Raw genomic sequence first — 14,004 nt, 5'->3', positions numbered from 1 at the left:
GGATTGGCTAACTAACAGAAAACAGAGTCGGGATAAATGGTTCATTCTCTGGTTGGCAATCAGTAACTAGTGGGGTGCCGCAGGGATCAGTGTTGGGATCTCCAACTATTTAAAATCTATATTAACGACATGGAAGAAGGGACTGAGTGTAACGTGACCAAGTTTGCTGAAGATACAAAGATGGGAGGAAAAGCAATGTGTGAGGAGGACACAAAAAAATCTGCAAAAGGACATAGACAGGCTAAGTGAATGGGTAGATGGAGTATAATGTTGGAAAGTGTGAGGTCATGCACTTTGGCAGAAAAAAATCAAAGAGCAAGTTATTATTTAAATGGAGAAAGATTGCCAAGTGCTGCAGTACAGCGGGACCTGGGGGTACTTGTGCATGAAACACAAAGGGATAGTATGCAGGTACAGCAAGTGATCAGGAAGGCCAATGGAATCTTGGACTTTATTGCAAAGAGGATGGAGTATAAAAGCAGGGAAGTCTTGCTACAGCTATACAGGGTATTGGTGAGGCCGCACCTGGAATACTGAGAGAGCTGTGGAAGCTGGGACATTGAATAAATTTAAGACAGAAATAAGAACATAAGAAATAAGAACAGGAGTAGGCCATATGGCCCCTCGAGCCTGCTCCACCATTCAATAAGATCATGGCTGATCTGATCATGGACTCAGCTCCACTTCTCTGCCCGCTCCCCATAACCCCTTATCGTTTGAATAAATTTAAGACAGAAATGGACAGTTTCTTAATGTCCCAGCTTCCACAGCTCTCTGAGGCAGTGAATTCCACAGATTTACAACCCTCAGAAGAAATTTCTCCTCATCTCTGCTTTAAACGGGCGGCCCCTTATTCTAAGATTATGCCCTCTAGTTCTAGCCTCCCCCATCAGTGGAAACATCCTCTCTGCATCCACCTTGTCAAGTCCCCTCATAATCTTATATGTTTCGATAAGATCACCTCTTATTGTTCTGAATTCCAATGAGTAGAGGCCCAACCTACTTAACCTTTCCTCATAAGTCAACCCCCTCATCCCCGGAATCAACCTAGTGAACCTTCGCTGCCTCCAAAGCAAGTATATCCTTTTGTAAATATGGAAACCAAAGCTGCACGCAGTATTCCAGGTGTGGCCTCACCAATACCCTGTATAACTGTAGCAAGACTTCCTTGCTATTATACTCCATCCTCTTTGCAATAAAGGCCAAGATACCATTGGCCTTCCTGATCACTTGCTGTACCTGCATACTATCCTTTTGCATTTCATGCACAAGTATCCCCAGGTCCCGCTGCACTGCGGCAGTTTGCAATCTTTCTCCATTTAAATAATAACTTGCTCTTTGATTTTTTTTCTGCCAAAGTGCATGACCTCACACTTTCCAATATTATACTCCATCTGCTGAATTTTTGCCCACTCACTTGGTCTTTCTCCAAAAGGACATAGACAGGCTATCAGCAGGCCGGGGCCATTGGAGGGAGCAGCGTGCGGTGGCATACCACTGCAGGGAGCAGTGCACGCTGCTGCAAGATAGCGATGGCTACGAAGCCAGGTCGCTGACTGCAGTGTGGGCAGGCACAGCAGGAGGGGCGAAGGAGCGGCAAGAGTCCATAGAGGGAAGCGACCGGGGCCCAGGAGAGCCGTGAATCTGGGGCCCAGAAGAGGCGAGGGCCCAGGGGCAGCATGGGCGATATGTGTGCATGCTCGGTCTGTGCAGCAGAACTGGTCTCCAGTTAGTCTTGGTTAATCCTTGCCACTGGACCAAGACCTAGATCTTTCAAGCCCGTGTGGCCACCACACGTTAAAAAAAATCCAAGCACAGGCATCTTCCACCCTTCACGATGTAGTTCGGGATCTGGAATATTAGGTCCTTCATTGAAACACCTGTGAACTCATCCCTTTTTGGCGTGGAAGCAAGTCATCCTCGCTTTGAGGGACTGCCTGTGATGATGATGACTATGTCCTTTTGCAGATTTTTTGTGTCCTCCTCACACATGCATTTCCTCCCATCTTTGTATCGTCAGCAAACTTGGCTACGTTACACTCAGTCCCTTCTTCCAAGTCGTTAATATAGATTGTAAATAGTTGGGGTCCCAGCACTGATCCCTGCAGCACCCTACTAGTTACTGGTTGCCAACCAACCAGAGAATGAACCATTTATCCTGACTCTCTGTTTTCTGTTAGTTAGCCAATCCTCTATCCATGCTAATATATTATCCCCAACCCAGTGAACTTTTATCTTGTGCAGTAACCTTTTATGTGACACCTTGTCAAATGCCTTCTGGAAGTCCAAATACACCACATCCACTGGTTCCCCTTTATCCACCCTGTTCATTACATCCTCGAAGAACTCCAGCAAATTTGTCAAACATTACTTCCCCATCATAAATCCATGCTGACTCTGCCTGACCAAATTTTGCTTTTCCAAATGAACGATAGACAGTTTCTTAAACGATAAGGGGATAAGGGGTTATGGGGAGCGGGTAGGGAAGTGGTGGAGCAGGCTCGAGCGACCATATGGCCTACTCCTGCTCCTATTTCTTATGTTTTTACATTCTAAACCTAATTGATAATATATTTTTTATTAAATCCCAGTAATTCATCATGCTTTGTTTTGGTTTGCTTGTCACCTCCTCAATTCATGTGTAACATTTTTTAAACAAGATTCTTATATTCAGTAATACTTAACTCACGTGACTTCCTCCATTGTTTACAGAACAGGCACCCAGCAACTGCAGTTGAGGCTCAGTCAATTTAGCTCCTCCAAAAAGGAGTTGGTTAAATGTCTGGTTGGGAGCACAATTGGTTGTTTGTGGCATAGGTATAGATGGAAATGATCGAATAGTTCATGAGACACAATGATGGGAGAAGGGATAATGCTTCCAGGAAGTCCTTAAAATACTGAGGCTCTGAGGTTTAACTGATAATATATGGAGATTTGGGAGTACGCGTAATTCCATGTGGTGAGTTGCAAAAGTATTCTCTTTTTTTTCTCCTGATTTCCAGTATCTGCAATAATTTGCTTTTTGTAAATACAGGAAATTCAGGGCTATGGCCCTCATTTACATAGATGTTAATTAGGAACATGGGGATTTGGTGGGTGGGTCGCTGGAACGACCAAATCATAGTTGAAAATTAGTACCTTTCATTTTTTGGAGCAAGAAACTTGCGGACATGGCTGCCACCAAAATTTATTGGCTAGCTGTCCCGACTTTAGCCCCCAGAACCGCTGCAAACAGTGTGAGCTTTCAGGGCCTATATCGTTGGTGGAAGGTGGAAACATTATGGGCTGAATGGACTTTTTCCATTTTATTATTTCTAATGTACTTATCTTTTTGCTGCTAAAATAAAGTTCATGATCATGACAAAGTTAAAAATCAATAATCAGCAAAATAGCACACGCTAAACACATATCAAGTTTTTGTTAAAAAAGTATATACAATTGAAACTTTGCTGGACAGAATTAAAAGTTGCCTCTTCATCTTCTTTGCTGCTTATACTCCAGACTCAGTTGTCATGTCCATGCTGGGATCAAAACTTCCACCAATGAAATTTGAGTAAATTAGCACATTTTAGAACTCTTAAGGGATCTCTGTGGACAGGAATAAATGGTTATAGAGGTGGTTTCAAATTAAAATATAAAGTGAGCTTCCAGAATGGCCTTTTAAAAAATATTTTAGGTTTTTTCTTTTTGAAAACACAAATGCGTTAAAAATCAGTTAAAATCTCCCGGGCCTCCGACGAAGGCTCCCAAGCTGGGAATTAAAATAGGCCTTGCATCTCTAAGTTGGGTGGGGGATGGGGAACTTCTTCAAAATGATTGAGCTACTAAATTTTCAAATTGGTTTTCTGAAATTATTTTTTAAACTACAAAATCAATGTATAGGACAGGATTACAAGGAAAAACAGTTGAAGAACTGGAAAAACAACCAATTCTTTTTGTGGTAAACCAACATTCTGTTCTTCCAAAAAAGCAGCTAAAAGACTAGGAATAAATAAAAGGGTCAGTCACTTAATTTACTTCACTCTACAGTAATCGGAACATCTGGCTAAATGGTAAATATCCTGTGGTTCCTCATTCAGAATGTAGTAAAGAAAAAAAATCCAAATATTGACCAAATTCTCATCAGTTTGAAAATCTTAATTACATTCCACCTCTATCTTTTTTCCCCAATGCAAATAACTTGAGCCGAACAAGTCCTGGAATGAACATTTGCCTTTTGAATACTTCTCAAAGTATCTTCCGTGGGTTTTCTTATGGGAAGTCGAAGGATAAATTGGCTTCTTTACCGAGCACTCAATTTTTATCTCATACCTTTTTGAAGTATAGGATCCTTAGCAACACAATGAGCAAGAAATAGCAGGCTGGAGGGAGATACCTAACTTTCAGCACTGGAATGGAAGGGATGGGCTCATGGGACAGTAGTGGCAATTTTAGAATTGTGTATGTGGTGGATCAATGGTTCTCAAACCTTTTTGGTTGAACGACCCCTTTTCAAATGGATTAGTAATCACAGCCCCCTCATCTAAATTATTATTGCCCCCTTGTATTGATACTGTACCAGGATTTTCTGACAATGAATTGTAATATAGCTATGGTGACATTTACAAAACAGGAATCCTTCAAGTACGTATGTATAAAATGATAGTGATTGTGAAGCATTGATGTTTTAAAAGATTACAAATGCATTGGTTATTCAGTGTACTCAAGTGCTGCCCAGATTATGTCAGTTTTGCTCCTTGACCAGCCTGTGACCGTGGACAAACAGATTTAATGTAATGTTATGTCCGATTTACAGGGCTTGTTCTTTTTGGCTAAATCCCGGCGCAGCTGCAGCCGGCTGGTAGTCGGGATGGGATCTTTGTTTCGAGAGGGTCGGTTTTTCTCTGAACAGCTGGCCCTGCGCTTTTCCGCCTCCGACTCCTGTTGCTGCTAGTGGCATTGCAGCCACTGTTGGCCCGCAGTCGTTTTCCCTCCCTCCTTCTCCTCTTTTTCCTGTAGCGTCTGGCTGCTGCTGCCACCGCCATGGTAACCATTCACTGCCGTGGTCAGCAGTGCCGACCGCTCCGCACCGGCTTGCTCTCCATCACCGACTCTAAGCACTCCAGTGGTTCATGAACCCCAGTTTGAAAACCACTACTGTCGATTATATCAAAGATTTCTTCTGTAGGCATTTTTGCCGCTTTATTTTGTACACTTTCCGTTGTTTTAGTGCAGACTTGTATACACCGAAATATTTGATCATGTGCACACTATGGCACAAAAACGCTGAAAATAAGCTCTCTTGATGGCTCAGTGAGTACAACCAGTGATGAGCCTGCTCCACGACAACATGCAGGCCCTGATCCTTACCAACGGATCCATTACAGACCCAATTCGTGTTCGGACCGGGGTCAAACAGGACTGTGTCAGCGCCCCAACCCTCTTCTCAATCTTCCTCGCTGCCATGCTCCACCTCACAGTCAACAAGCTCCCCGCTGGAGTGGAACTAAACTACAGAACCAGTGGGAACCTGTTCAACCTTCGCCGTCTCCGGGCCAGGTCCAAGACCACCCCAAACCTCTGTCATCGAGCTACAGTACGCAGACGATGCCTGCGTCTGTGCACACTCAGAGGCTGAACTTCAGGACATTGTCGACGCATTTACTGAGGCATACGAAAGTATGGACCTTACGCTAAACATCCGTAAGACAAAAGTCCTCTATCAGCCTGTCCTCGCCGCAGATCACTGCCCCCCAGTCATCAAGATCCACGGCGCGGCCCTGGACAACGTGGACCATTTCCCATACCTCGGGAGCCTCTTTTCAACAAAAGCAGACATTGATGAGGAGATTCAACACCGCCTCCAGTGCGCCAGCACAGTCTTCAGCCGCCTGAGGAAAAGAGTGTTCGAAGACGAGGCTCTCAAATTTACCACCAAGCTCATGGTCTACAGGGCTGTAGTAATACCCGCCCTCTGTATGGCTCAGAAATATGGACCATGTATAGTAGACACCTCAAGTCGCTGGAGAAATACCACGAATGATGCCTCCGCAAGATCCTACAAATTTCTTGGCAGAACAGCTGCACTAACATTAGCGTCCCCGACCAGGCCAACATCCCCAGCATTGAAGCACTGACTACACTTGATCAGCTCCGCTGGGCGGGCCACGTCGTCCACATGCCAGACACGAGACTCCCGAAACAAGCGCTCTACTCGGAACTCCTTCATGGCAAACGAGCCAAAGGTGGACAGAGGAAACGTTACAAGGACACCCTCAAAGCCTCCCTGGTAAAGTGCAGCATCCCCACCGACACCTGGGAGACCCTGACCGAAGACCGCCCTGGGTGGAGGAGGAGGATCTGGGAGGGTGCTAAGCGCCTCGAGACTCGTTGACGAGTGCATGCGGAAGACAAGCGCAGGCTGCAGAAGGAACGTGCGGCAAACCTGTCCCACCCTCTCTTACCCTCAACGACTGTCTGTCCCACTTGTGACAGGGACTGTGGCTCTCGCATTAGAATGTTTAGCCACCTAAGGACTCTTTCTAAGAGTGGAAGCATGTCTTCCTCGATTCCGAGGGACTGCCTAAGATGATGATGACAACCAGTGATGAGCCCTGTGCCTGAGTTGAGCCAGCCAGCTTTCCATCACCAGCAAGCAGCCACCGATCTACATCAGTCTGCTACCAGTAACTACCCATGCAGAACCAACAGGCAAACACTAGTCATCAGCCAGCCACCTAATCTCAGCCACCTGTCCCAGATCAACAGGAGCCTGTTGGGCCAGAATGAGCCACATTCGGTGTAGTGCCAAAAAGGTTTTTCTTTCCGATCAGCCAGTTTCCAAATGGCAACCGATCACTCTGGGATCGACTGTCATTTCAAAATGGCATTGTGGGCCCTGTATACCAGATACGCTTGCTACCTGCAGGCAGACGTTTCATTGGCCATATCGGTGGTGAAATTGGAAGAATTTCTAGGGGAGCACGGGAAAAAGAGGAATAGGCAGATGGAAAAAACTATTGCCCATTGCTGGTGCATTGAGGAAGGATTATGGGTAGAATTACTGTTCTGTTTAACCTTGCCTTGACCCTGTCCCAAATCCGTGGGACAGGGTCATTTAAGTAATAGGGGCTGTTGCCAATGCCCAGTACCAGCGCTATTGGGGCACTTTATATGGCAATCTGGTATTGCCAAAATGTACCAAAAATTTGGTTATTATTTACAGATTTTCTTCAGCTCTGAACCGTTCATCTTTGTTAGTTTTTTATTCCTGGAAATATTATTTGAAACACCTACAAGGTTACAAGGTCTCTTTTCTCAGGTGAAGCGGTTGGATGGTCTCAAAGACTTGAACAAAGCTGACTGGTAACATACGATATGCTCTGGTTATGTCAGGTGAGAGGAATTGCTGTAGGATTAGTCTGAATAACCTTTTTATTTTTCCCTTAGTGGTACTTTACAGGATGCTATATAAAACAAAGTGATAAATAAATGATGGATACATACCGACTCTACAATTTCTTCTATTTCTTCCACACTAACTCCACGTGATTGAGATTTTGATAGTTTCTTTGGTTCAGGAACAACAATGGATAACTGTTTCTTCAATTTTGGCTCAGATTTAGTTTCCTTGACAGAAGACTTTATAGACGATGGCCTTGCAGGCATTGGCTTTGGCGGTGGTGGTAACCTTCCGAGTGCCATTGGTGAAGGATTAGCCTGTTCCTCCGGCTCCTCAGGTGGCAGTGTTACATCGGTGCGCACAAAGTAGCTATGGTATGCACTATGTAACTGGCCATTGCCAGCAGTCGCTGACTTGAGCGGTTTCCACTCGCTCCCTTGCTTAGTACTTATCTTGCTGGCACTTTTTGATGATGATCTATTCCTTGAAGCTCCTGATACGTCCTTGTTTACACTGCTGGCAGAGCCTTCATTCCAGCTGGTATTTGGAGATTTCTTGTATATTGGTGGTGAAGGAGGAGGTGTCGGGCCAGGACTGTGTCCAGGAGTATGCGGTGGAGTTGTACCTTTCCTGTAGAAATGAGGGCTGTTATTTGCTGAAGACGCTTTCTTTTCTTGTGGAAGTGGAGGCTCTTCTTTCTTCTCTGTATATCCCATTGCCTCCTGCATTCTCTGTCTAATGTAATCTAGACCTAGAGAAAGAGGAAAATATTTGTGATAAAACAATAATTAGGGAAAGACTAATAGTGAGGGGGTGAAAGTGACAAAGGAGGAAATACATGTATTTTAATATACTGATTAAATAACAAGGGCATACATTTCAATTAAATGATAGTCATTTACAGATGTGAAGAGTGTCTGTTTAAAAAAAATTGTTGCAAAATGGATAATTACTGAATGTTACATTTATGGAGTTTAGAGAATTATGACACAAAAATTTAGACATTCAGGATTGAAAGAGCTGGTAGCCTTTAGGCCTTATTTTGGTGGGAGACAAGGGTCGTTCTAAACCCAGGGTACTCACTGCTGTGCTGTCAACAAGCTGTCTAAGCAGCCAATCAAAACACAGAATTCTCACAGATAGTGAAGCAGGAAGTGGATAAGCTCCTAAAATTCTAACTTCTTAAAAATGTTAGTGAGAGCAAAACAAAGATCGCGGCAAATCTGAAATAAAGATGAACAAACTTTAAAAAAATAATAATTTTGTTTAAAGTTTCTAAAAATTTAAAAATAGATAAATTTGACAGTCCACAAAATTAAAATTTGTTTTTCAGGGCCATAACCTTTGTTTAGCAGTCAATATGCTGTTAAAACCCTAATCCCTTTGGGTCTAACTTTTAGTGGGGAATTTAACAGCGTAATACTGCAGAAGAGCCGAAGTTTTCATCTGTTTCTATAATTCGAGAGATGTCACTGATTGCTGGCTCTGTTTTTGGGGGGGAGGGGGGGAGTGGAGGCACATCACAGCCTGTGGAGGAGCTGTGAATGATGCTAAATCATGAAGTTGCAGTTACTTTCAAAGGTGACATGACGGTGAACGTTGCCAGTTCGTTGTCATCAGGACTGAAAATTCCAGGCCAATAGATGCCACCTAACACTTACCAGCATTGCATGGCAGTCTTTGTTGAAAATTGAGACATTTAAAATATTTTGCAGTGTTTCTTTCAAAAATATAGAACAGCATAGAGTTCATCACTCTCCAGGTTTGCTTTGCTGATGGCAGATTAGTGAGGCTTAGTACATTCAGATAAATACTTAAAAGTAAGAAAACAAAAATAATCAAATGAATTCTGCAAATGACAGAAGATGACAACAAAGTTCAAAAACACAACAGAGGTGAAGTAGTAAAACAAAAGGAGATTCAAGAAGAATCAAGAGATAAGATGAAACTTTTAAGATGGGGAAAGAAACAAAGTGAACATAAAAGGAGAACAAAATTCAAACATAAAAAGATTGGCAAGGTGTAACAGTTAAAAAACAAGATGGGAAAAGTAGCAACAAAAAGCTTTATGTACTAAAAGAAAATGGCTCGGGCTTACTGTTGCCAAAGAATAGAATAAACAGAATTAAATAGAGAATCAAAATGGTCTGAAAATGTGGTCCACAAAGATGAATGCTTAACTCATTGGCCTGAAATTCCTCCCTCTGCTATTAAGAGTTTTACTTGTTCAAAGTAAATGGGTTAATACTTTGAATCTTATAGTACAGAAGGAGGCAATTTAGCCCATCACACTTTTACCAGTTCTTTGAAACAGCTGTCCAATTTAGTCCCAGGCTGCAGCCTTTTCCCCAAAGCACTGTAAATTAGTCCTCTTCAAGAACATGTCCAATTGCCCTTTGAAAGTTCCAATGGAATCTGATTCCACCATCCTTTCAGGTAGTGCATTCCAGATATTAACAACCCTCTGTGTAAAGACATTTCTCTTCATTTTTCCTCGAGTTCTTTTGCCAATTATTTAAATATATGACCTCTGGTGATGGATACACTTGCCGGAGGAAATAGTTTCTTCCTACTTGCTCTATCAAAACTCCTCACAATTTTGAATACTTCTATTAGGTCTCCCCTTAACCTTCTTTGTTCTAAGGACAACAATCCCCCAGGTGCTTCAATCTCTCCACATAACTGAACTTCCTCATCTCTGGTATCATCCTGGCAAACCTCCCCTGTACTTTCTCTAGAGTCTTGACAGCCTTCATAAAGTATGGTGCCCAGAATTGTACATAATACTGCAGCTGAGGCCTAACCAGAGATTTGTAAAGGTTGAGCATAACTTTCTTGTTTTTGCGTCTGTAACACTGCCCGTTTCCGCCCTTGCCTCAGCTCATCCATGCCTTTGTTACCTCGAGACTTGAGTATTCCAACAGTCTCCTGGCTGGCCTCCCACATTCTACCCTATGTAAACTAGAGGTGATCCAAAACTCGGCTGCCCATATCCTAACTCGTACCAAGTCCTGCTTGCCCATCACCCTGTGCTTGCTGACCTACGTTAGCTACCGGTTAAGCAACGTCTCAATTTTTAAAGTCTCATCCTTACTTTCAAATCCTTCCATATCTCTCTAATCTCCTCCAGCCCCACAACCCCCCACCCAGCAAGATGTCTGCACTTCTCTAATTCTGCCCTCCTGAGTATCCCTGGTTGTAATCGCTCAACCAATGGTGGATGTGGCTTCTGTTGCCTTGGCCCCAAGCTCTGGAACTCCCTACCTAAACCTCTACGCCTCTCTACCTTTCGGACAAACGCCTCCGACTGGAGAATTTTTACGAATTTACCTATTGTTCCCTAGAGAGCCTGCGATTCCGGTGGGGAGGCCTTCTCTTCCCGCGCTGCGAAGTGCGCTCCCGTCCTCAAAGTTCGGACACAGAAGGTGCAGTCACATGTGACTGCACCACACCACCAATCAGTACAGTATTCCACAGCATTCTCATTAATAGCAATGAGAACTCCGTATCTACGAGTTCTCAATGCTATTAATGAGAAAAAAAACCACACTAAACAACATAACAAAAAATAAAAAACACACCTCACATTATTAAAATTAATTGAAATTAAAGTTAATAAATGTCTTAGATTATGGTTTAAAATAAACTTACCGTGGTGGGCAGGGTATTTAACAATAACATGGGTTTTTAAAATTTTATTTTATTATGTTTTTGTATGTTTTAAAACTCTTACGGCTGTAAAGGTAGGCTATGTGCCTGCTTTTATCAGGCGCAAGAGTTTTCAGGACATTTGCTGGGGAAGATATGGGTAAATACTGCAATCTTGCCCTTGCAAATGTCCTCGCTCCCGAGATGTGGAGGATCTGTCAAGCTGGAGCTTGAAAGATCGGAAAAGCCAGTTTTCAGCTCATGCGCATTGTGCGCTGAAAATCAGCTTTTGCAATGCCTTCCCGGTTCTGTAGACACAGTACGGACCTGGGGAGGCCAGGATTTCCAGGCTAATGACCCAGCCTCCACAGCTCTCTGTGGTAGAAAATTCCAAGGATTCACAATCCTCAGAGAAGAAATTCCTCCTCATCTTGGTTTTAAATGGGTGACCTCTTCTGAAACCATGCCCCCAGTTCTACAGTCCCCCACAAGGGGAAACATTATCTCTGCATCTACCATGTCAAGCCCCCTCAGAATCTTAAATGTTTCAATAAGATCACCTCATATTCTTCTAAACTCCAATGAGTACAGGCCCAACCTTTCCTCATAAGATAACCCACTTCATCCCAGGAATGAACCTAGTGAACCTTCTCTGAACTGCCTCCAATGCAAGTATATCCTTCCTAAGTAAGGAGGCCAAAACTGTACGCAGTACTCCAGGTGTGGTCTCACCAATGCCCTGTACAGTTGTAGCAACACTTCCCTACTTTTATACTCTATCCCCCTTGCAATAAAGGCCAACATTCCAATTGCCTTCCTAATAACTTGCTGTACCTGCATACTAACTTTTTGTGTTTCATGTACGAGTACACCCAGATCCCTCTGTACCACTGCATTTTGTAGTCTCTCTCCATTTAAATAATATTTTGCTTTGCTATTCTTCCTACCAAAGTGGATAACCTCACATTTTCCCACATTATACTGCATCTGCCAAATTTTTGCTCACTCACTTAACCTATCTATATCCCTTTGCAGTTTCTTTGTGTCCTGCTCACAACTTGCTTTCCCACCTCTCTTTGTATCATGGGCAAATTTGGCTACATCACACTCGGTCCCTTCATCCAAGTCATTAATATAGATTGTAAATAGTTGAGGCCCCAGCACTGATCCCTGTGACACCCCACTGGTTACATTTTGCCAACATGAAAAAGACCCATTTATCTCGACTCTCCATTTTCTGTTAGTTAGCCAATCCTCTATCCATCTTAATATATTATCCCCAACCTAGTGGAACCTAAACTGAGCATTGATGAGCAAGTACATTTCTAAAGATATGATTTGAGATTGCTCCTGTGAGGTTTAACTCTACCCTCTTCAATGGATCACATCACCATATACATTGCAGCTTCACAATTGGAGAAACTATCATTTCATATTTAGTTCTTGTCTTAGTTGTTTAGATGTACAGATCTTACATTTTGAGCATCAGCTTTCCCACAGAGAACTGATTTGTTCAGAAGATCCCTCTAATATTTCCCACTCTCTGCACTGAGGTCTGAAATCGCTTGTATTTCAATATATTCATGATGATGTGATATATTTTATTATATAGCATATGTTATAAAATATAAATTAGCCTTTAATCAAAATCCCTCTCCAAAATAGAGACATATCAGTGTATGAGTTGCTACTGTTTATATGGACAATAGTTGCTTTTTGTTTGAAACCATAGGATTCTAAAAGTTTACAGCATAAAAGGAGGCTATTCGGCAGATCAAGTGGAGTTCAGAAGAATGAGAGGGGACCTCATAGAAACGTTTAAAATTCTGACGGGTTTAGACAGGTTAGATGCAGAAAGAATGTTCCCAATGTTGGGGAAGTCCAGAACCAGGGGTCACAGTCTGAGGATAAGGGGTAAGCCATTTAGGACCGAGATGAGGAGAAACTTCTTCACCCAGAGAGTGGTGAACCTGTGGAATTCTCTACCACAGAAAGTAGTTGAGGCCAATTCACTAAATATATTCAAAAGGGAGTTAGATGAAGTCCTTACTACTCGGGGGATCAAGGGTTATGGCGAGAAAGCAGGAAGGGGGTACTGAAGTTTCATGTTCAGCCATGAACTCATTGAATGGCGGTGCAGGCTAGAAGGGCTGAATGGCCTGCTCCTGCACCTATTTTCTATGTTTCTATGTTTCTATGTGCTGGCTCTTTGCTAGAGCAACCAATTATGTTCAGAATAACTCCACAAGACTGTATATTGCAAACTCAAACTGTTGTGACCTTGGTCTCTTTAATGTAACTCCAGAGTGAGGAAGCAACATGGTAGACTGCCTTTTATACCTGCTTGCCCAGGGTGTGCAGGTGATCCTTGGATCTCCCACAGGTGCACCCCCTGGTGGCAAGTCTTACACATTAGTAATGTTTACATACATAACACAACCCAGAACTAATTCCGCTGTTCTTTGATGTCGTCCCATTTTCATCGGATCTTTCCTAGCCAACTTCTGTCGAACAGCATTGGGCCATCGCCTGGTACAATCCATAGTGGTAAATCATGCACAGCTGCATCATACGATACCTTCACTGCCGCACTGGCAATGTCTGGTATCAGCTCTTTGGTGTTAAGTGCGCAGCTTGGTTTGGATCAGGCTTAATTTTGGCCTTTGTGCCTTGTTGCCCCACAGTTTCTCAAAAGCTTTCTGGCTCATAATTGACTGACTTGTCCCAGTGTCCAATTCCATGGAAACTGGAATGCCATTTAATTTGACTTTTAACATGATCGGAGGGCTTTTGGTGGTGAAGGTGTGTACCCCATACACTTCCTCTTCAGCCTCGGGTTGAGTTGCCTCTCTTACTCATTCAGCGTGATCCGCGCCAGATCGGTCATCTTCTGCCGACTCTGCCACGTGGTGAGTCGCAGCACGTCTGCACATTCGCTGGAAGTGCCCCATTGTTCCACAGCTCTTGCACACGTA

The 14,004-nt window shown here is 43.3% G+C and overlaps 1 protein-coding gene across 3 annotated transcripts in view; it reads right to left on the bottom strand.

The window, feature by feature from the left end:
• Nucleotides 1-14,004, bottom strand: part of LOC139274021 (junctophilin-1-like) — a 188,090-nt gene that overhangs the window by 4,310 nt on the left and 169,776 nt on the right. For all 3 annotated transcript variants that reach the window (XM_070891076.1, XM_070891083.1, XM_070891090.1), the window contains exon 4: nt 7,486-8,132. In XM_070891076.1, the coding sequence (XP_070747177.1) occupies nt 7,486-8,132 (647 nt within the window). The remainder of the gene's footprint in view (nt 1-7,485; nt 8,133-14,004) is intronic.

The sequence above is a fragment of the Pristiophorus japonicus genome, chromosome 1 (genome assembly GCF_044704955.1).
Source record: "Pristiophorus japonicus isolate sPriJap1 chromosome 1, sPriJap1.hap1, whole genome shotgun sequence".
In the NCBI taxonomy this organism is placed as follows: Eukaryota; Metazoa; Chordata; class Chondrichthyes; family Pristiophoridae; genus Pristiophorus; species Pristiophorus japonicus.
This window is presented reverse-complemented; position numbering and strand designations above follow the sequence as displayed.